At 37.4% G+C, this 24,232-nt stretch overlaps 1 protein-coding gene across 3 annotated transcripts in view; it reads right to left on the bottom strand.

Annotated features, from left to right (window-relative positions):
- Positions 1 to 24,232, bottom strand: part of ADGB (androglobin) — a 190,460-nt gene that overhangs the window by 152,276 nt on the left and 13,952 nt on the right. For all 3 annotated transcript variants that reach the window (XM_027551777.1, XM_027551778.1, XM_027551779.1), the window contains exons 2-5: positions 11,872 to 12,028; positions 5,801 to 5,893; positions 2,905 to 2,976; positions 635 to 844 (exon numbers count right to left, since the gene is read on the bottom strand). In XM_027551777.1, coding sequence (XP_027407578.1) covers positions 635 to 844; positions 2,905 to 2,976; positions 5,801 to 5,893; positions 11,872 to 12,028 — 532 coding nt within the window. The remainder of the gene's footprint in view (positions 1 to 634; positions 845 to 2,904; positions 2,977 to 5,800; positions 5,894 to 11,871; positions 12,029 to 24,232) is intronic.

Here is a 24,232-nt window from a genome sequence, read left to right as displayed (position 1 = left end):
CAGAGTGAAGTAAGTCAGAAAGAGAAAGACAAATATCACATATTAATGCATATATGTGAAATCCAAAAAAAAATGGTATAGAAGATCTTATTTACAAAGCAGAAACAGAAATACAGGTGTAGAGAACAAACATATGTATATCAAGGGGGAAGGGGCGGGGTGGGGTGAACTGGGAGATTGGGATTGGCATATATGCACTATTGGTACTGTGTGTAAAATAGATAACTAACGAGAGCATACAGTACAGCGAGGGAACTCTACTCGGTCCTCTGTGGTGACCTAAAACGGGAAGGAAATCTGAAACAAAGGAGATACATGTATATGTATTGCTGATTCATTTTGCTATACAGTGGAAAGTAGCACAACATTGTAAAGTAACTATACGCCAATAAAATTAAAAAATATATATATAAACATTTAAAAAATAAAAAGCACAGGGAACTGGTATTACAGAGGATGCAACTGTGTTCTTTTAAATCTCAAATTACATATGTAAGACTTTTCCTCCAGTAGGTACACAGCTGAGAGCCTTTATAAACTGTCTCATCTTGTATTAGCTTCTTTAAAAGCAGGTAAGAGAAACATTGCAATATGAAAGACACACAAATGGTTACCTGTGTGTACAAGAACTTACCATCCAATAAAGCTTCACCACATACTTTCCATAGCTATTAAACAAGGGCGTGTGGCCCTTCACAGCCTTGCATAGAGAGTATATGTGTTCCCAGGGCTTCCAGACCAGAAGAGGGGGGTCCCCTGCTGTTCCTTTAAAATAATTGGCCAAAGCACTCCCATTGAATATCTTCCACACGGCATAGATTTCGCTGATAATCCATCTCATTAGCTAGAGGTAAAAACCAGTAGTGTTCATTAGTTATTTTTCAATTGTTGGCACTGTGATTTTGGGAGTGGGTGGCAGTTGAAAATCTACTTCCAGTAGCATTATTAGATTCTACGTGTAATATATTCTACATTTTTATTTCTTACCTACAGAATAAAGTCATATATCTTGCTTTTGTTCTCAAAACATATAATCATAATACAAGCTAAAAATCCTTAGCTAAGAGCTGTCTTTCAGAGTAAATGGTCAGTGATTTGACACTGACCACCATTTTAGCTGTATGTGTGTGTATGTGTGTGTGTGTGCTCTCATAATGCTTCTGAGAGCAATGATGGCTTTATTTTGGAATCTTTATAAAAGATTGAGCTGTGAAAGTGAAAGCGTTAGTTACTCAGTAGTGTCCAACTCTTTGTGAGCCTATGGACTGTAGTTCACCAGGCTCCTTTGTTCATGGGATTCTCCAGGCAAGAATACTGGAGTGGGTTGTCATGCCCTCCTCCAGGGGATCTTCCCAGCTCAGGTATCGAACCCAAGTCTTTTAAGTCTCTTGCATTAGCAGATGAGTTCTTTACCAATAGCACCACCTTCTTGCACTACTATTCTGTAAATGTGAGAATTTGAGAAGAAAATGATCCTTCTATGTCAAAGAAGTAAAACTGGGCACACACTTAAATACACTCTAAGTCCCATATTCACATGTTGATCGGCAGGTACAGCAGTGCTCCAAGTAAAACTCCCACCTGCAAGGTTTTCATCAGGCAGCAAGGCACAGTGAAGAGTTGAACTTCAGAGTATGTTTCACTGCCTGGTTTGTAAGGAGATTAAATACTTGAGTCTGAAGTCATAAGATTTATATTTTTCTTAACTTGGTTATCTAGAAAGCTTCTTAAATGTAGGTTAAGTTGAAAAAGGCAAATCAGATATCCTCCTATGTAGCTGGAGATTTTACTATAGAATTATTTTATGCTTCCTTTGTGGAATCCAACATATGACACAAATTAACCTATCTACAAAACAGAAATAGACTGATAGGCATAGAGACAGTCTTGTGGTTGCCAAGAAAGAAGGTGGGGGAGAAACGGACTGGGTGTTTGGGATCAGCAGATGCAAACTATTGTGTATATAATGGATAAATAACAAAGTCTTACTATATAGCACAGTGATCTATATTTAATATCCTGTGATAAACCATACAGAAAAAATATACAAAAGAATGCATATATAGTATATATGTAGAATTGAATTACTTTGCTGTACAACAGAAATTAAGACAACATTGTAAATCACTACGCTTCAATAAAAATAAATAAAACATTTTACATGTCCATGGAGAATATGCTAAAGTCTTTGGAATTCATAAAATATAAAACAATTCAGAGATAATTTTATACAACTCAGTACAACTTGACCGAAAAAATAAATATTTTGATTTTAGTATTGGCCAAGATGTTAAAGATAAGAAAGACAAAATGTTTGAATCGATAATTATACCCCTATGACTGGGCCTTCGGAGAAAATAATGAAAAAACAAAAATCCCTGTTTCAGATCTAACTACCTTAGGGAAGTGGAACAGGTCTACTTTGATGGATAGAACCCAGGGTGGAGAGGGAGAAGGTGAATTCCCACAGGCTGTAGGACTGCTGTGCTGAAAATTTGTCTTGTATAGGTGAGGTATTGCATTTGAACTGAGTCTCCTGATTCCTCCACATTGGCAAGTCAAACACCACCAGACACCCTACTCTTGGGCATGATGTAGGCTCAGATTGGCAACAACTTTATGGTAATTGCTAGGTACATGGATCCAGAAGAGAAATGCCCAGATGGTGAGAACCTGACTACCCTGGTCCATGGCACAAACAGTGTGCCATCTCTTCCACTGACTCTGTTGCTAAACTCAATTAAAGAGCTTCTCTTCCTCTTTGAGTGTCTGGGTACGAAATATTCAGTTATACTAAAATTTAAAGGTGAGCAAGAGCACTGAAATTGACTACCCAGGAGTTGTTTAAGCAGGTCCACAAGGCATTCTTCAAGGAGCTTTTTGGTTCATACTTCCCCAACCTACCTCACTGCAGAGTAAATGCTCGTTCGCTGAAAATAAGTCAAACAGGATTTCATTTTTCACAACCACTGGAGCCTGAAATAAAAATATATAGACAGAGATATTGCTCCTTGGGAAAAATAAAGGAAATTTAGTTTACTGATACAATTTCATGTGCTACATACAGGCCAAATTTGATTTTGTTCCTCACAGAGGAATTGGAAGAAATAAAAAAATAAACATTCTATAAGATAACCTCTGATAGAGCTGTGACATTAATTTAATAATGTAATGCCTATAAAATACAGTATTTTAACATAATAAAATGTTGTAAGATGTAACATATGCAGATAAATTTAGCATGCATACACACACACAGAGTTTAAAACCCGATTTGAAATTTAAATAAACCACTCAAGTTAAACCTGAAGCTTAGTTAACATCTGGTAGCTAGAAAAATCTCTTCATCTTGGATAAAAAATATTAACTGAGACAGCTTTTAAAAATCTTGTTTGACTTCAAATCTTGTAATATCTTTTAAAGTTAATTTTGCAGTCATTATTTAATTTGTATGTATCTAAAGTTGCCTTTATATATTAAGGTCAATAAAGGAAAAAGATAATAGGGAAAAATATGACTGGTAGCAAAATTTTTAATTAGTTACAATTAATATCAACTTTTATATTTAACATACCAAATTAACATGAAAATGACTTTGATTAGCAAAGTAGATTTTTATAGAAACTCAATCATCTGTATAACTAACACCTTGAAAACTCAATAAAGTACTTTCAGATGTCCGAGAGAAATTTACCTACAACTCCCTTGAAGGCCAGAATTGACTCTTAAGTTCATAATTTACAAGCACAATTTATAAAATTACATACATATAATGTGTCGAGAACATATATATATATATATTCAGTGGCTTCCCTGGTGGCTCAGCAGTAAAGAATCTGCCTGTCAATGCAGGAGACACAGGAGATATAGGTTCGATCCCTGGGTCAGGGAATGGCAACCTACTCCAGTATCCTTGCCTGGGAAATCCCACGAACAGATGAGCCTGGCAGGCTACAGTCTATGAGGACGCAAAGAGTCAGATATGACTTGGTGACTAAACAGCAACACTATATATTCAGTAAATTTTATATAGAAAGGTCATTATTATTTTACAATATTTTTGTCTAAACTTTATGTATGTCCATATTTATTGGCTCAGATGGTAAAGAATCTGCCTGCAACACAGGAGAGCCAGGTTTGATCCCTGGGTCAGGAAGAACCCCTGGAGAAGGGAATGGCACCCCACTCCAGTATTCTTGCCTGGAGAATCCCGTGGACAGAGGAGCCTGATGAGCTATAGTCCATGGGATCCCACAGGATTGGACACAACTGAGTGACTAACACTTTCACTTTTTCTTGTCCGTATTTAATGTCTCAAAATCAAATGTGTTTATCACTGTGGACTCAGACAATACAACTTGGCCAGCACTAATCTAAAACTTTACTGCTTGGCTGGACTTTTAGTTCTGACTGTTCTGGTCCACTCCCAGCATGACAGACCAAGAGAAAGGGTCAGTGCAAAGGGAGAGAGGTACAGAGATGGATGACAGTATTTCAGTAAGGTGGAAGTGTCATTGTCAACAATGAATTCATTTATTTTTAATAGAAGTGTATCTCTCAGACCTAAGGTATGCTAAAAAGGTAAAAAACTTTCTTACTTATCCAAACTTACAACACTCTCACTTCATGGAATTTATATTCTTCATTTGCTTGGAATGTAAATTCTGTACTTAGAGTGAGTAGAGCCTGAGTCTTATTAATAATACATACATATTAAGTGAATTGTATTAACATCACAGAATTTGCATTCTTCATTTCAAAGTCACCTAACAATATAACTAATTTAAAAATATGGTTTGTATAAATTTGATTTATTTTATTTAAAGTGTTTTACAGACAGGCATTGAAAAAGTACTCTGATGGACAAAGATGTACTTTGTTATTTTCTCATTTGAATAAATATTTAAGATTTAGTGTTTCTGACTTCCTTAACTAATAACAATAATTGAAAATATGATGGATAAATTGTATTTTCTTCATTAGTAGCAGTGCTTCTAAACGCTAAAACTCTTAGGAATAAAATCACTTTGCATAGAAGCAGAGATGCAATGAATTCCATAATCACAGAAGAATCTGCTCCATTTTAATCTTTTGACTAGCATTAAGTACCTAATTTAGCCTACTAGTTTCCTATGCATTAAATGAAAGTGGGAGATGGGGAAAAAGACATTAGTGATAATTAAGCCCTTAAAAATACCAAATGTATTCAAACTAACATAGCTATTAATTAGGAAGATAGATCAATGTGTCTAAAGCTTTAATGTATATAAGCACTATTTAAAATGAAGTGCTATTTAAAATAAAGTTTTCTTGGGTGATGTCCACATTGGTAAAAACAACAACAACAACAACAAATGGAGTTCAGATATGAAAGTGGCCCTTGGAAAATGCTTAAAAAATTCCTGGAAGAGAGAAATCCAAGTGTTATTCTCTTGGACTGGAAAATTAATGCTAATGAACTCTAACCTAGAAAGCCCTTTACATAAGAAGCAGAGAGGAGAAAGTGTGTCAGGATTTAAGGAAAAACTTTGTGCAACATTTTAGGTTATAATTTGACATCATGCAGAGAAGAAGGAAACTTGAGGCCTTAAACAAAATGTCAATATTCTTTTGGAAACCGGTACAAACTATATTGATAAATATTTATTTCTAATTTAAATGCCAAGAAGTAATTACTTTTTCTTACTAGATACCACAGGAAAACTACCTTAAATTGTTTTTAAAATGCAAATTTTCAAAACTAGGATATTATATCTCATGACTAATACAAATTTTGTTTAATAGTAAAATTATCTCTTACCCGATTGATTAAAAAATCCTGTGGACGTTTCCAGGAATAAATTTTCAATGATGATGGTAACTCAATTTTTCCTTCAGGGTCTTCAAAAAAATGCTACATAAAAAAATGTGTTAAGTTTTTTTCTCTATATTATAGTTTTATTAAAATAAAAACAACTCTATCCCAATAAAAATGAATATATCAAATGAACCTGAACAATAAAGAAGAATTTATAGAGGAATTTGTGTGACTGTTCTCACAGCTAGTTCATAAAGTACTTAGAGAATATTGAATTAACATTGCTGTAATTAATTAATGAAACCTTGATTATTAAATAGCATTTTGATTGCAGAGGAAGTAGTCTGAACAAGCATGAGCTGCTTTGGAGCGTGAATTAGGTATGGTAGGGAGACAATTTTGAATGGGCCAGTAAGGCCATTTTTTCCACTGAAAATATTGTTTTTTTAATCTAAGTAAAGAAGATTTAAAAAAATATTTACTTATTGTTCAATGGTTAGAATCATAAAAAGGATTTCATGTAAATGAAATTTGTACCTTTGACCTGACTTTGGTTTATTAATCATTTTAACTAAACTTGTTATTTTGGTGTAATCAGGATTCATAAACCATTGTATGAAATGATACAGAGAGTTCCTTGATTCTCCATCCAAGTTCTCCAGTAGTAACACCTTAAAAAACTGTAGTACACAATCAGGATATTGACACTGACACAGACAACAGAACAGTTTCACCAGCACAAGGAGCCTCGTTATACCTTTGTATAGCCACAGGGACCCTCCAGCTCCCCAGTCTGTGTTTAATCCATACCAGTTGGCAATTGCTAGTTTAGTCTTGACTTTTACAATTTTGTTATTTCAGTAATGTTATATGAATAGAACCATATAGCCTGTAACCCTTTGGATTTATTTTATTTCTCTGCCTAATTCCCTGGAGATTCAATCCATTCAAATTTTTGCATGTGTCAATAGTTGGTTGTTTATTGCTGAGTAATATTTCATGCTACAGGTATTTGTTCATTTACCATCTGCCCATTGAAGGACATCTGAGCTGTTTCCAGTTTCAGGCTGTTACTAATAAAGCTGCAGTGATCACTGCGTACAGGTTATTGTTTTTTGTGTGAACGTAAGTTTCCATTTTTCTGGAACAAATGCACAGAAGGCAATTAATTCATTAGTTTTTGACCCCCAACTATGGATCAATTGGTGAATTCTGGAGAAAGAATGGTGCCCAAATGCAAGAAGTCTAGTAAGTTAGAGACACTTCAAGTAACTGCTATGTGAAAATTCTCATGGCTCATGAGGTGGTAGGTGATGGGAGATCTTTATGAGAAATAAAGATTTATTGAGATTTTTATGAAAAATAAAGATATGAAAATTTCTAGGAGTACAAACAAGATATTACAGCAACATAATATATCTGTGGTGGGGGAAGAGAGTAAACTTCCCCTCAGTTAATGGGGATGGATCAAATAAATACTGTTTTGATTTTCATTATATGTTTACCTTAACACTCATGTGTCTTGAGAAATAGGTTGTATTTGAGGACATTGTCGGAGAGTTAAACCTAATAAATTTCTGTGTATCTGAAGGATATGGTTTATTGTCACATTTAACAATACTGGAATAATTCAAATGAAGACAAAGGCAACTCTGACATCTAGTCAAAATGATAGAAGAATGAGTTTAAAAGATAGACTGATGTTTTTCCAAGAGAAGTACTAGGCTTCTGGGGTTCCCTCACATGGCTTTTTTTTCCCTAAAAGTATTAACTTAGAAATTTTAAAGTGTCCTATCTGAAAATTCTCAGAGTTCCTTCTAAATCTGTTTCTATTATCTGTTTTTTCCTCTTGATTTTTAGTCACTTGGTTCTGTTTCTCTTCCTGTCTGGTAAATTTTGAGTGTACACTATATACTGGATATAAAAATATATACAGGTTCTAAATGGTGATGTCTTCCTCCCAAGAGGAGGATTTTATTCCCTTCTGACAGAGTGCAAGATAAACTTGACCTAGTCAACATTGGGTCTTAGGATTTGGCAAGACTAGTGTACTTTTGTTCATACTTACTCATTATGGAATGCTGTAGCCATGTTGGGGCACTAATGGAAAGTCTGGAGTGTTTATCAAGCTAACTTGGTGTACATGAAATTCCAATCTCTAGCTATCATTATGAAATGTTTTCTCAGTTATTTAACTTCCAGACTGCTGTTTTTTTATTCATTTGCTCTGCAGCAAACGCTTCACATTCATAGCTTATGAGGTACATACATGTCTCAAGATAATGTATGTAAAATTTTCAGATCATGTCTCCATAGTTACCCTGGGATCTGGGTCAAGGTCTGCTTCGGCAGCTTCAGACAATATCCTACTTCACTTCAACCCAGAAAAACTGACACAAGCTCCAGGCCACTACTTTCTTCTTGGTTTCTACTTTCCATACCTTGACTTAATAAATGACTTTGAGGAAGAAATGAGTGGGGCTCATCTCATTATGATTCCCTTTTCTCCAGGATTTGAGCCTCTCCTCTTGTTAATCGTACTCTTTTCTTGTCATGTTGCTTCAGGTATATTTCTTACATCTACCTTACAGTACTTTATCATATAGTTCTTCATTTGTTTCACTCACCATATCCTTTCTTTGCCATCACTTAGGTGAGGAACTGAGACCTAACTCTGGACTTACAGGAAATGGTCAGCTCATCTGATACCAATCTCCTGATCACTAGCCTCACATTTCAAGAAGTGGCCTTCTGTAACGTTCCAAGGAGAACTGCCAGGGTCATATGTATAAGGCAGTTTCTTCTGGTAAAACCTGCAAGAGTTTAGCTCAGTTCAGTTGCTCAGTCGTGTCTGACTATTTGAGACTCCATGAACTGCAGCACTCCAGGCCTCCCTGTCCATCACCAACTCCCAGAGTTTACCCAAACTCATGTCCACTGAGATAGTGATGCCATCCAACCATCTCATCCTCTGTCATCCCCTTCTCCTCCTGCCCTCAATCTTTCCCAGCATCAGGGTTTTTTCAAAAGAGTCAGCTCTCTCATCAGGTGGCCAAAGTATTGCAGTTTCAGCTTCAACATCAGTCCTTCTAAAGAACACCCAGGACTGATCTCCTTTAGGACGGACTGGTTGGATCTCCTTGCAGTTCAAGGGACTCTCAAGAGTCTTCTCCAACATCACAGTTCAAAAACATCAATTCTTTGGCACTCAGCTTTCTTCGCAGTCCAACTCTCACATCCATACATGACTACTGGAAAAACCATAGCCTTGACTAGACAGACCTTTGTTGACAAAGTAAAGTCTTTACTTTCTAATATGCTGTCTAGGTAGGTCATGACTTTCCTTCCAAGGATTAAGCATCTTTTAATTTCATGACAATTACTGCAATCACCATCTGCAGTGATTTTGGATCCCCCAAAATAAAGTCAGCCATTGTTTCCAGTTTCCCCATATAATTGCCGTGAAGTGATGGGACCGGATGCCATGATCCTAGTTTTCTGAATGTTGAGCTTTAAGCCAACTTTCTCACTCTCCTCTTTCACTTTCATCAAGAGGCTCTTTAGTTCTTCTTCCCTTTCTGCCATAAGGGTGGTGTCATCTGCATATGGCAATCTTGATTCCAGCTTGTGCTTCATCCAGCCCAGTGTTTCTCATGATGTACTCTGCATAAAAGTTAAATAAGGAGGGTGACAACATACAGCCTTGACGTACTCCTTTTCCTATTTGGAACCAGTCTGTTGTTCCACGTCCAGTTCTGTCACTTCCTGACCTGTATACAGGTTTCTCAAAAGGCAGGTCAGGTGGTCTGATATTCTCATCTCTTGAAGAATTTTCCACAGTTTATTGTGATCCACACAGTCAAAGGCTTTGGCATAGTCAATAAAGCAGAAATAGATGTTTTTCTGGAACTCTCTTGCTTTTTCGATAATCCAGCGGATGTTGGCAATTTGATCTCTGGTTCCTCTGCCTTTTCTAAAACAAGCTTGAACATCTGGAAATTCATGGTTCATGTATTGCTGAAGCCTGGCTTGGAGAATTTTGGGCACTACTTTCCTAGCGTGTGAGATGAGTGCCATCATGCGGTAGTTTGAGCATTCTTTGGCATTGCCTTTCTTTAGGATTGGAATGAGTTTATGTGCCACCATATTATAGAAATGCAATCACAAGGCTTGGAGTGTCCAGGACTCACTCCAGTGGAGGAATTCTTGCTCCCTGAGCCATGAAAGCTGAGCTTGTGGAACAGAACTGGGGGTGGGAAGCAGGGTTCTATCTCGGATGGCACCTCTTTGCATTGCCATAACAACCGGCATTTGAGCTGTGCTTTCCTACCTTCTGAAAGTTGCATTGGAAGAATGTGGTATTGGCTAGGTTCTGAAATGTCAAGTTCCAGTGGAACAGCAGTAGTATGAGGGGAGGGCTTCCCGAAGCATGCAGTTTCATACAGCATCCAGCAATAGTCCTATGTGTTACCCCCAAATAAAATGAACATCAAGTGACCAGCACACTTATTACCACTCCAGTCTCAATGATTTTCTTCCGATAAATTTTCTTCCAATAGACTTACGCTTGTTTCAATATTATTGAAAAGTTCCAGAATTCGATACCTGACCTTCCAGAGATTTGCGAGAACTTTTCATAATCATCTAATAAAAGCATGCTTTTATTGTAAGGTCCTTAAAATATTATTTTGTATCTCATTTCCTATTTCAGAGTTTTCAGGTACTCTGTTCTTCTCTTCCCCATTGCTTCTTTATAATTTAGAATGACTTATCCCTGAATCTTTTCCAGTGCTCAGCTGCTCAACTGAGAATTTGCAAAATCTATTTGCTGATGAGAATTCTCAAACAATCCCTATAAGATCTGAATTTCTATTAAAATATGTAAAACATGACCATTTTCATTTGAACCAGAGAGTTCAAAAGTCCCTTGCATCTAAACATTTCATAATTACTTTAGGTATGGTACAAAGAATACATTGTCTCACATATTGTTATTTGAAATTGTTCAAATGCTAACAACGTCAGCAATTAATTATATTGACTGCCTTTTATGTAAACAAATTACTGATACGAATCATGCAGTTTGTGATTCTGCACTTTGTGCACAAAATGTAAATGCTAATAAGTACCATTTCTGAGAGTTCTTTGCGAATAAAGACAATAGAGTTCAACCTAGCCATTACGGCAATTTTGTGTCTTGAAAATTGTGCTGTGTTCTAAAAGTACTTCTGTTGAATGAATTACTGCATCAAATAAATGGGCCATATTTTAAATGAAACCCAGACTAGTATTTTCTACAAAGAGGTTTTTGGAAATAAATATTCTTAAGTAAGCAATTTAACTGGAAACTGTAGGAACTCAATTCTCAGCTCCAATCTCAGGGATGCACCATGTTTGAAAGTCACAGGTAGGAACTTTACTGGTGATCAGGGGTTAAGACACTGCCTTCTAATGCACGGGGTACAGATTTGATCCCTGGTTGGGGAGCTAAGATCCCACATCTCGTGGCCAAAAAAAGCAAAAAATAAAACAGAAGCAATATTGAAACAAAATCAATAAAGACTTTAAAAATGATCCATATTAAAAAAAATCTTTTATAAAAAGTCACAGGCAAATGAAGAGTGACAGAGATTTTAACCAAAATATCTTGGGGTACAGATATAAGAGGGATTCAATTTTTACCTTGTAGCATCTCTTAAAAATTTATCTTCCCTATAATCTCTAAATAACAGCTCACAATTTTGTGAGGGCTTCTCATTTCCTAAACCAACATCTCTAAATACCTGGTTCCCAAGTCTCTCGAAATCTACTAGCTAGCTTATTCTATTTCTTTCATTCTTATGAATTTTTGGTCATTTCTCTCCTCCCATTTACTTAAATGCAATTCACCAAAGCTCAGGACTAAAGACCTGGAGAGACAAGGTAGGATGAGTGGCGTCAAGGTGGACAAAGACAAAATTTCTCTTTTCAATGGAGGCTGTGGAGAAGAGTGAGCACACGCACACGTTAACAAATCCTATTCCACTTACAATCAAAGACCAAACTGAAGTCTAGCCACATTCAAGTCTACTTACAAGTACAGGGCTCTTCCCCAATTTGTCCTTTTCTTTTGCACCTTTGCCTGCATCCCACTTCTCGGCATTTATGTCTGCTTCACTCCATTCTGGCCAGATTGGAAATTTCCCCTTCTTCTGTTCAGATGGTTGTACATTACTGCCAAAAGCATACTGACTAGAGATAAAGAGGGGAGGGGGTTTGAATTCAAATCTCTGAGGTAAAATACTAGATAATTTCATGAAATAAATTTAATTATCTTATTAGCAAACACATTAAACATACTTTTCAACAGTCATACCTGTAGATAGACAACTTCCACATGTTAAGGGTTTAAAGACTGAAATACCACAAAGAGATTATTCTGTGAGCAAATTTTGAGCATTAGCTCCTGTATAGCATCACTGACTCAATGGACATGAATTTGAGCAAACTCGAGGAGATAGAGAAGGACAGGGGAGCCTGGTGTGCTGCAGTCCATGGGGTTGCAGACTCAGATACGACTTAGCAACTGAACAAGTCCTTACTTTCTGAGGCAGGACATTTATCATCAACATAGAAGGGGAATAACAATGAAGGGCAATGGTGGTGGTTTAGTTGCTAAGTCATGTCTGACTCTTGCAACCCCAGAGACTATAGCCCACCAGGCTCCTCTGTCCATGGGATTTCCTAGGCAAGAATCCTGGAGTGAGTTGCCATTTCCTTCTCCGGGTAGGCATCCCAACCCAGGGATTGAACACAGGTCTCCTGCATTGGCAGGTAGATTCTTTATTGACTGAGCCATCAGGGAAGTCTATCAAGGGGAATTTTTACATATAATTCATACCCCCCCAAAATCCTTTACTTGTATAATAGTAATACATTAGCTATAGTAATATCTTTTTGAAGAAGAGTGCAATTACAATTTGGGTTTTTCCCAATATAAAAAGTCAACTATGGTCATCATTTTAAAAGGAAATTTAGAAATACAAATCAGATAAATAAGAAAGGCATACCCACATCATTCTAGAAAGCACATCATTAAAAATTATTCATCCCCTCAGATTAATGTACAAGGATATACATCTTTCTTTAAAAATGACATTATTCATCATGGTCTCTTTTATAGATTGCTTTTTTCCACTTATCAGTACACTGTTGATAATTTCCATGCAAATAAGTGTTTACATATGTATATACTAATTTAATGATTGCATAATATTCTGTTGTATGATATATTGTCTTTCATTTAACTAACTTTCTGTATTTGGAAATTTGAAGCTTTTAATTTTTAAATTATTCCCAATTATAAGCAAGACAGTGATGGTTGCCCTTTTGCCAAATCTTTGCACACATTATCATTTTGTTAGGACAAATTTTAATAAGGAAACTTACTGCATCAAAATACTTGCATGTTGAAAATTTGTGATGTATATTTTGACTAATTTTCTACAGGAAAGTTGGACTTATACTCTCACCATTAGTATACTGGAGTTTTCCTATCTCTAAACCTCTGGTTTTGCTTTTTCTATATTTTAATGAATTGTAAAATCTAAAAAAGGTATCTCTTTAACTATTTGAGTTTTAGCTACTTGTGAGGCTGGAACCCTGCTCTGGACCCTGGGATAAGTAGTGAACAAACCAGACTTAAATCTCTATTCTTATTGAGTTCAGACTCTAGCAGTGGAGACACATAATAAACAGTGTAAATTGAGTAAAATAAATAGTATTAGTATAAAGTGAAAAACACTAAAAAGAATTATAAAATAGGAAAGGGAACCTGAGGAGTTAACTTGCACAATTTTTAATATGGTGGTCATGTAAAGTGTCTATTTTATAATGTTTAAGTAAATAGTGAAAGAAAATAAAGGATCAAGCTATGTGGATACCTATGGGAAGAAGGTTCCACAAACAAGGAAGAGTATTCCAGATGCAAAGAGCATCTCAGTTTATTTGAAGAATAATGAAATCAGTGTGACCAAAGAGGGGTTTAGAAAGAGAAGGTTTCTGAGAGGTAACAGGTGGGGCAAAGATAATAATGGGGATCCAAACAAAGGGAAGTACAAGGGTTTTTAGTCTGAGTGAGGCAGGAAACCAAAGGAGGGCTTTGAACAGGGGTATGACATGACGTGACTGAAATTTTCTAATCACTCTTGTAGCTGTGTTCAGGAAAGACTAAAGGAGATGAAAGAGACAACTTGGAAGGCGCTGTAACAGGTAAGAGCTGGTCGTGGTTTGGACCAGGTTGGTAACAGTAAAGGAGGCAAGAAATAGTCCCTAGTGTGTATTTTAAAGGTAGAGCAAGCTGACTGAATTGATATTTCCTGAAAGACAAAAGACTATGGGATGGGACAAAACTGGGGTAGGAAATAAAGCAATATTTCACTTTTGAATGAGTTGCATTGTAGATGTTTATCATACATCCATGGAGATGCTGAATAGGTATGTAGATATAGCATTCTGAAGTTTGGGAGAAAGAGAGTAAAAGTGAAAATTTGAGAATCATTAGCATTTAAATGATATCTAACATTTTAAAACTTGGTGAAATTACCAAATCATACACAAAGAAGAGGCACTCTCAGGGATGCTATTCAAAATGCCTAACAATTGGGAAGGAAATGAGCATTAACTGATCTAAACAGATGATCTCTGCAATGCTGGATCAGGGTCTTCAAAGCCAGCAGCTCCGACAGACATTTGTTCTTTAAGTACCAGAGTGGGGGACATAAAGCCCACAGGTGGGACAGGGACCCAGGGGAAGAATCAGAGAAGTCTGGGGATCAGGGCTATGGGTGAGGTTATTGTTAAGGCTACTCACCAATCAATATAAAAACATTCCAATATTCTATCAGTTACTGCAGCTGTGTACCTGCCCTAGTACTCCATGTACAAAGAGAAGAAAAAAAATACAAACAAACAGAAAACTGAGAAAAGCAGTGAGCGCGTGTGGTTGTTGTTCAGTTGCTAAGTCATATCCAACTCAGCACCTCCACGGACTGCAGCACACCAGGCTTCCCTGTCCTCACTGTCTTCTGGAGTTTTCTCAGCCTCATGTCCATTGAGTTGATGATACCATCCAACCATCTCATACTCTGTTGCCCACTTCTCATCTTGCCCTCAATCTTTCCCAGCATCAGGGTTTTTTTCCAGTGAGTTGGCTCTTCACATAAGGTGACCAAAGTATTGGAGCTTTAGCGTCAGCATCAGTCCTTCCAATGAGTATTCAGGACTGATTTCTTTTAGGATTGACTGGTTTGATTGCCTAGCTGTCCAAGGAACTCTCAAGAGTCTTCTCCAGCACAGCAATCTGAAAGCATCAATTCCTTGGCATTCATCCTTCTTTAAGGTCCAACTCTCACACCTGTACATGACTACTGGAAAAACCATAGTTTTGACTAGACAGACCTTTGTCAGCAAAGTGTTGTCTCTGCTTTTTAATAAACGATCTAGTTTTGTCATAGCGTTTCTTCCAAAGAGCAAGCGTCTTTTAATGTCATGGCTGCAGTCACTATCTGCAATTTGGGATGATGCAGACGAACCCACTCTTTATGTTAGTTAAAGTTAGCAATCAGCACTAGTTCTCTATATCAGTCTCTCTGTGCTTGGGTGGATTTTCTCATTCACCTTCTTATAGAGGATTAAACTGGAAAGCCATGCCTTTATCTAAGGTGGGAGTGTTTCCTTTCCTCTGGGGATCAAGATCTTACCTTATATCTTTTTAAACAAAAGGTTCCACTTTCATAAACTGATAAGCCTTCCCTGGCAATCTGGCCATCATTCTGACTTCCAGTTCCCTTCTTATTTCTGGATCCTGAACATTTGTATTTCTTTATGTATGTGTTTCTAGGTTTATTATTTTTATAAATTGGAATCCACTATCTTGCTGGAAAAGAAAGTCTGATAATACATACATTGTAAAGGGGTGGTTCTAGGTAGCATGTAAGAAAATATGAAAAGGATGACTATGATAGTTATCAGGGAAAAGGGGCAATTTTTCACAATATTAATTTTTAAAAATCAAGGTATAAATTAGTGTATTATAGTACCTGTTTTACTCATTGTTGGTACAACCTTACAGATAAAAAGAAATTAGCAATTTTTTATCCATTAAAACCATGGTAAGATTACCTCATTTAAGAAGTTCAAAAACCCTAAAAACTCATTTTGTAAAAGGAAGATTTAATTTAAAAAGATAACTGTTCTATTGAGACTATGTTTTGCTTTCCTCTTCATTCTGTCAAGTGTAAGTAAATATATACTGGCTCCCTCCCTTAAGCTGTTAAGCCTTATCACTAATTGGCCTACTTTCCTTGTAACATGTCAAATTTATTTCCATCTATATTAAAGATCACATAGAAAGAATCTCATTAGAGATATTTTATACCAGCTCAGTAGCTCCCCTATTGTGCTAAACACAGTACAAGCAGTGGTCAAATACAGCCCAATGTCAAATATACCATAGGCTTTGAATGATCGCATACAATTGTTGCTTTTGAAACTTTCAGCACAGTGAGCCTTTGAATATCATTGCCAGAATGTACCTACTGTTCTAGAATAGTTGGGATCCTTTAAAATATTCAAAGCCCATTATTCCTGATTTCATCATTTCTGAGAATAAGATAATCCTTAAACACAGAAGTAACCCAGGACTTTTGAAGATTTAGGAACTGATACTTGTGGGAAATAAATTAAAAACAATTGAAACATGCAAAGAAATCAAACCTGCCCCTGAAAAAATCAGGGGTATATGCAGGGTTACTCTATTCACATAACAATATACCCAATACTAGTATATGATTCGGAGAAGGCAATGGCACCCCACTCCAGTACTCTTGCCTGGAAAATCCCATGGACGGAGGAACCTGGTAGGCTGCAGTCCATGGGGTCTCTAGCGACTTCACTTTCACTTTTCACTTTCATGCATTGGAGAAGGAAATGGCAACCCACTCCAGTGTTCTTGCCTGGAGAATCCCAGGGACAGGGGAGCCTGGTGGGCTGGCGTCTCTGGGGTCGCACAGAGTTGGGCACGACTGAAGCAACTTAGCAGCAGTATATGATTTTTAGGAGAGGCTAGCAATTTATAAACAAAACATATCTGTGGAAATTTATTGTTTTAAAAATAAATTAGTAAAAGTCAACAAGGATTGTTTATAATATAAAACATGCTCAGACACTCAGTCGTGTCTGGCTCTTTGGGACCCTATATATATTCCAAATGCCAAATGATATTCCAAAGGAAACAAATGTTTAGAGGGAAGAAAATTCTAGAAAGTCAGGCAAGGGACTGGTTTCCAGAGCAGAAATACAAAATGTAAAGGTTCTCCTGGGGAAAAGAGAGCCAACACAAAAGAAGCAAATTTACAACAGAAAGCCAAGTCAGACATCTGACGTGAAAATGATATATAAAGTGGGCAACACCCACATAGGTGTTAAAATAATTATATATTTCATTACTAAAATGAACTGATCACGATTGAAAGTTATTAAAAATGTGAGTGGCTGGTTGCCAGAGGCAGAGCGTGAGGGATGGGCAAAATGGATGTAAATGATCAGAATGTCCAAACTTTCTAAAAAAAGTAAATGTCACAACCATGTGACATTTAACATAGTGACTGTAGTTAATAATACACTGCTGCAGCTTTGAAAGTTCCTAACACAGTAGATCTTAAAAATTCACGTCACAAGGAAAAATATGTGCAGCTATGTACTGTGACACGTTGACTAGACTTATTGTGGTGATCGTTCACAATGTATACAAATATCAAATCATGATGTTCATAACTGAAACTAATATAATATTATATGTCAGTCATATCTCAAATTTTTTAAAAAGTTAATGGTCTAATTACAGAAAGAACTTCCAGTGGTGGTTTGGGGACTGGGAACTGGAGTTGAGTAAGTTTTAAAGTTTATTTTGGAAAAAAAGCTGAATTCACCCTGCAAATGTCAGGAGACCAGAAATAGGCTTCTTGAATGAGCAAGTGGCTAGAGTGGGCTTCCCTGGTGGCTCAGGGGTAAAGAATATGTCTGCTAATGCAGAAGACATGGGTTCAATCCCAGGGTCAGGAAGATCCCCTGGAGGAGGAAATGACAACCCACTCCAGTATTCTTGCCTAGAGAATCCCATGGACAGAGGAACCTGGTGGGCGACAGCCCATAGGGTTACAAAGAATTGGACACAACTGAGCAACTGAGCATGCAGGCGCAAGTGGCTAGAGTATTCACGAGCTCCCAGCCTTGAACTAAGTCTGGAATAACTCCCCTACAGTTTATGGTGTAGGAAGCAATACATCAATTCCTGTGATTCCACAAGGAAATAGGCTGGCCAAAAGGGAAAAAATGGGGATGGAGTGGCTCTCTACCTCTATGGATGGGGTACTAGGAATAGTACTTCATGCACGGGAGAAAAGTCTCCCCATGGAAAGACTTGACTGGAAGCAAAGGTGTTGTTAAAACATGATGGAAAGTAGTTTAATAATGTAGCAACTAGCCTGTCCTTTTCACTAGAGCATCCCTGCAGAATGTCAGAATGGGTGGGAAGAGACACATCCTAAAAACCATTCAAACCTAATGGCAGAAAATGGCATGCGTGAGCTTAAAATATCTACAAAATATGAACATTACAAAGCAAAAAAAAAGAAAGAAAGAAGGAAACTTAAAACTCAAAGGACAGTCAGGAAATCATATTCAAGGAAAGATAAATACTATAACAGATTTAAAAGATATTTTAAATGAATATATTTAGAGTTACCAAAGAGATAAAGAAAGAAATGTTTCTGCCTTACAGTGAGAACAAGAAGATACTAAACAAGTAAACAAACAAACAAAAAAAGACCAATATAAAAAATAGACATTGGAAAATTTTAGTAATGAAAACTTCAGATATTGAAAGAGTAGACTAAATAAGGCTGAAGAGGACTAATGATTTCGAAGGTACAATTTAAAAACAAATCTAGTTCTTGCATAGATAGATAAAGAGAAAATGTGAAATGACAAGTAGATCATTCTCAGAAGGATGAAATGGTTAAAATGGTGGGGGGTGGGGGAGGGTGTTTAGGAGAAATATTTTATGATATTACTGCTGAAAAATGCTCAGAATTGAGAAAGACATGTCTTCAGATTGGAAAAAACACATCAACCAATAACAAAGCACAAGTGAGAAGTCAGGAGATGGACTTCTGAATCTAGGTTTATCAGTTGGAAATTACAGGCCAATGCTGAAAATGAGAATCTGAAGATTTGAGCAGTTACCGAAAAATAAAGTACACTCAAACTGACAGCAAACAGTACACAATGTAAAGCAGTGAAGTGATGTCTTCTAAGCTGAGGTAAAATAACTGTCAACCTTGGAATTAAGACCCAATTAAGCTCTTAGTCAAAAGCGAGATAGAAACATTTATTTTAAATTAGATAAAAACATTTTAAAAATGTGAATTTACCATAACAGATTCTTGCCCCCCACTCAAAAAAAAAATAATGAAGGATTTATCTTCAGGAAAGTAGACATGAATCTAGAACTAAAGTGTGGAATACAAGTTTGCAGTGGTAAATAAATGAATCAGTGTAATATTTTGGTAAAATTTTAAAAAGTTATTTCCTGTAAACAAATAATGATAGTAACAACTTCATGCTTTTGAAAGTATCCAAAATAAAAGAGATGGGAAAGGGAGGGAATTCTGACAGATACCAGTGTGCCTGAATTTTCTTTAGGAATAATACTAACTGTGGACTTTGTAGGAAAATACTTAAAAATGAGTGTATTTTAAAAGATCAAGGATTGTTGGGATTTCCCCGGAGGTCCAGTGGTTAGGACTCTGCCTTTCCCCTGGTAGGGGAATTAATATCTTACATGCCATGCGGGGGGGGGGGGGGGGGGGGAGGGGACAAACTGAGTAATGTCTTAGTCAATTTGGGCTGCTATAACATCATACCATTTGCCTTTTCATACTGTTCATGGGGTTCTCAAGACAAGAATACTGAAGTGGTTTGCCATTCCCTTCTCCAGTGGACCACATTCTGTCAGAACAGTATGAAAAGGCAAAATGATAGGATACTGAAAGAGAAACTCCCCAGGTCAGTAGGTGCCCAATATGCTACTGGAGATCAGTGGAGAAATAACTCCAGAAAGAATGAAGGGATGGAGCCAAAGCAAAAACAATACCCAGCTGTGGATGTGACTGGTGATAGAAGCAAGGTCCAATGCTGTAAAGAGCAATATTGCATAGGAACCTGGAATGTCAGGTCCATGAATCAGGGCAAATTGGAAGTGGTCAAACAAGAGATGGCAAGAGTGAATGTCGACATTCTAGGAATCAGCGAACTGAAATGGACTGAAATGGGTGAATTTAACTCAGATGACCATTATATCTACTAATGTGGGCAGGAATCCCTCAGAAGAAATGGAGTAGCCATCATGGTCAACAAAAGAGTCCGAAATGCAGTACTTGGATGCTATCTCAAAAACAACAGAATGATCTCTGTTTTCAAGGTAAACCATTCAATATCACAGTAATCCAAGTCTATGCCCCAACCAGTAACGCTGAAGAAGCTGAAGTTGAATGGTTCTATGAAGACCTACAAGACCTTTTAGAACTAACACCCAAAAAAGATGTCCTTTTATTATAGGGGACTGGAATGCAAAAGTAGGAAGTCAAGAAACACCTGGAGTAACAGGCAAATTTGGCCTTGGAATACAGAATGAAGCAGGGCAAAGACTAATAGAGTTTTGCCAAGAAAATGCACTGGTCATAACAAACACCCTCTTCCAACAACACAAGAGAAGACTCTATACATGGACATCACCAGATGGTCAACACCGAAATCAGATTGATTATATTCTTTGCAGCCAAAGATGGAGAAGTTCTATACAGTCAGCAAAAACAAGACCAGGAGCTTACTGTGGCTCAGACCATGAACTCCTTATTGCCAAATTCAGACTTAAATTGAAGGAAGTAGGGAAAACCACTGGACCATTCAGGTATGACCTAAATTAAATCCCTTATGATTAGACAGTGGAAGTGAGAAATAGATTTAAGAGCCTAGATCTGATAGATAGAGTGCCTGATGAACTATGGAATGAGGTTCGTGACATTGTACAGGAGACAGGGATCAAGACCATCCCCATGGAAAAGAAATGCAAAAAAGCAAAATGGCTGTCTGGGGAGGCCTTACAAATAGCTGTGAAAAGAAGAAGCTAAAAACAAAGGAGAAAAGGAAAGATATAAACATCTGAATGCAGGGTCCCAAAGAATAGCAAGAAGAGATAAGAAAGCCTTCCTCAGTTATCAATGCAAAGAAATAGAGGAAAACAACAGAATGGGAAAGACTAGATATCTCTTCAAGAAAATCAGAGATACCAAAGGAACATTTCATGCAAAGATGGGCTCGATAAAGGACAGAACTGGTATGGACCTAACAGAAGCAGAAGATATTAAGAAGAGATGGCAAGAATACACAGAAGAACTCTACAAAAAAGATCTTCATGACCCAGATAATCACAATGGTGTGATCACTGACCTAGAGCCAGACATCCTGGAATGTGAAGTCAAGTGAGCCTTAGAAAGCATCACTACGAACAAAGCTAGTGGAGGTGATAGCATTCCAATTGAGCTATTTCAAATCCTGAAAGATGATGCTGTGAAAGTGCCGTACTCAATATGTCAGCACATTTGGAAAACTCAGCAGTGGCCACAGGACTGGAAAATGTCAGTTTTCATTCCAATCCCAAAGAAAGGCAATGCCAAAGAATGCTCAAACTACCGCACAATTGCACTCATCTCACATGCTAGTAAAGTAATGCTCAAAATTCTCCAAGCCAGGCTTCAGCAATATGTGAACCATGAACTTCCTGATGTTCAAGCCGGTTTCAGAAAAGGCAGACGAACCAGAGATCAAATTGCCAACATCCGCTGGATCATGGAAAATGCAAGAGAGTTCCAGAAAAACATCTATTTCTGCTTTATTGACTATGCCAAAGCCTTTGACTGTGTGGATCACAATCAACTGTGGAAAATTCTGAAAGAGATGGGAATACCAGACCACTTGATCTGCCTCTTGAGAAATCTGTATGCAGGTCAGGAAGCAACAGTTAGAACTGGACATGGAACAACAGACTGGTTCCAAATAGGAAAAGGAGTACGTCAAGGCTGTATATTGTCACCCTGCTTATTTAACTTATATGCAGAGTACACCATGAGAAACGCTGGACTGGAAGAAACACAAGCTGGAATCAAGATTGCCGGGAGAAATGTCAATAACCTCAGATATGCAGAAGACACCACCCTTATGGCAGAAAGTGAAGAGGAACTAAAAAGCCTCTTGATGAAAGTGAAAGAGGAGAGTGAAAAAGTTGTCTTAAAGCTCAACATTCAGAAAACGAAGATCATGGCATCCGGTCCCATCACTTCATGGGAAATAGATGGGGAAACAGTGGAAACAGTGTCAGACTTTATTCTTTTGGGCTCCAAAATCACTGCAGATGGTGACTGCAGCCATGAAATTAAAAGACACTTACTCCTTGGAAGGAAAGTTATGACCAACCTAGATAGCATATTCAAAAGCAGAGACATTACTTTGCCAACAAAGGTTAGTCTAGTCAAGGCTATGGTTTTTCCTATGGTCATGTATGGATGTGAGAGTTGGACTGTGAAGAAGGCTGAGCGCCGAAGAATTGATGCTTTTGAACTGTGGTGTTGGAGAAGACTCTTGAGAGTCCCCTGGACTGCAAGGAGATCCAACCAGTCCATTCTAAAGATCAGCCCTGGGTGTTCTTTGGAAGGAATGATGCTAAAGCTGAAACTCCAGTACTTTGGCCACCTCATGCGAAGAGTTGACTCATTGGAAAAGACTCTGATGCTGGGAGGGATTGGGGGCAAGAGGAGAAGGGGACGACAGAGGATGAGATGGCTGGATGGCATCACTGACTCGATAGATGTGAGTCTCAGTGAACTCTGGGAGTTGGTGATGGACAGGGAGGCCTGGTGTGCTGCGATTCATGGGGTCGCAAAGAATCGGACAGAACTGAGCGACTGATCTGATCTGATCTGATCTGAACATCATACCATAGAATCAGTGGTTTATAAACTATAGAAATATATTTTTCACAGTTCTGGAGTCTAGAAGTCTGACATCTAGGTGACAGCATGGTCAGGTTTTGATGAGAGCCTTCTTGTGTTTTACAGATGACTGACTTTTCATTGTGTCCTCATATGGAGCAAAGAGATATATAACTCTCTGGCCTCTTCTTATAAGGGCACTAATCCCAAGAATGAGGGCTTCACACTTATGACCTTATTACTTCCCAAAGCCTCACCTCCAAATGCCATCACACTGGGATAAGGGTTTCAACAGATGGATTTGGGGGTGCACAGACATTCGGCCTATTGCAAGGGCTATTTCAAGAAATAAAATATAAAACTTCCAAACTAAGAAGAGAACAGAAGGAGTAGATCTGACATTAGGGGAAAACTGACTATGCTTTGGGCAGAAGGGAAATAGGAAATATAGAATTTTAAAAGCTAAGATCAAATGAACAAATATGACTGGAGACAAAAACATTTTAGAAAAAACACTATTTGAGGATGAGAAAGGAATCTCAGCCAACAGTTCATTTATTTTTAACTCACATTTATTGAACACCTGCTGTATGATAAGCACTAAATGATGGGGTTACAGACATGTAAATATATATCTATGTTCTTGAGTTTATTTTGTAAGGCAAGCAGGTAAACAGAAAATTTCAGAATAATGTGGTATATGCAGAGATGGAAGTATTCACAGGTGGCAAAGAACGTGCCCAATATGAGACAATTAGGAGAAACTTCCTGCAATAAATAGCATCTAAACTGTCTTGAAATATAACTACAAATTTTCCAGATTGAAAAAGGAGAAAGGACATCACTGTGAAAGGAAAACAGCACACAAGACAGAGGCAAGAAATAGCAGTGTGGGTTTAGAGAATTACGAACTCTTGAGTATCTGCATGAGCATGTAGCACAAGCCAATGGGAAATCAGGTGGGAAGGAAACACAGAGTAAGTAGGCTGCCTCCATTAAGGATTTTGTTGAGGTACTTGAACCTTAGTTTGTAGTTTTTGGCGACTTGGCCCACCATACCAAGAAAATGCTTTATTTTTAGACACATTATTTAGTATTTACTCATAACAGACCACTGTATAGGACAGGAAGTTTAAGGAAGACTGAAATTGCAATACAACTCAAAAGTGAGCACAATATAATTATGAATGTCTTTTTTTGAGCTAATCTCCATAATATCTGGAAGTTGCATTCTTTCAATTAAGACTTCTATATCATGATGTCTCCATTATATTAAAACCCAATTTAAAAAAATATAATATCTTTGTGATCCAATGGAATGTAGTGCACCAGGCTCCTCTGTCTGTGG

The sequence above is a fragment of the Bos indicus x Bos taurus genome, chromosome 9, assembly GCF_003369695.1.
Source record: "Bos indicus x Bos taurus breed Angus x Brahman F1 hybrid chromosome 9, Bos_hybrid_MaternalHap_v2.0, whole genome shotgun sequence".
NCBI lineage: Eukaryota > Metazoa > Chordata > Mammalia > Artiodactyla > Bovidae > Bos > Bos indicus x Bos taurus.
Note: the sequence above shows the minus strand (reverse complement) of the source record. Positions and strands in the feature narration are given on the sequence as shown.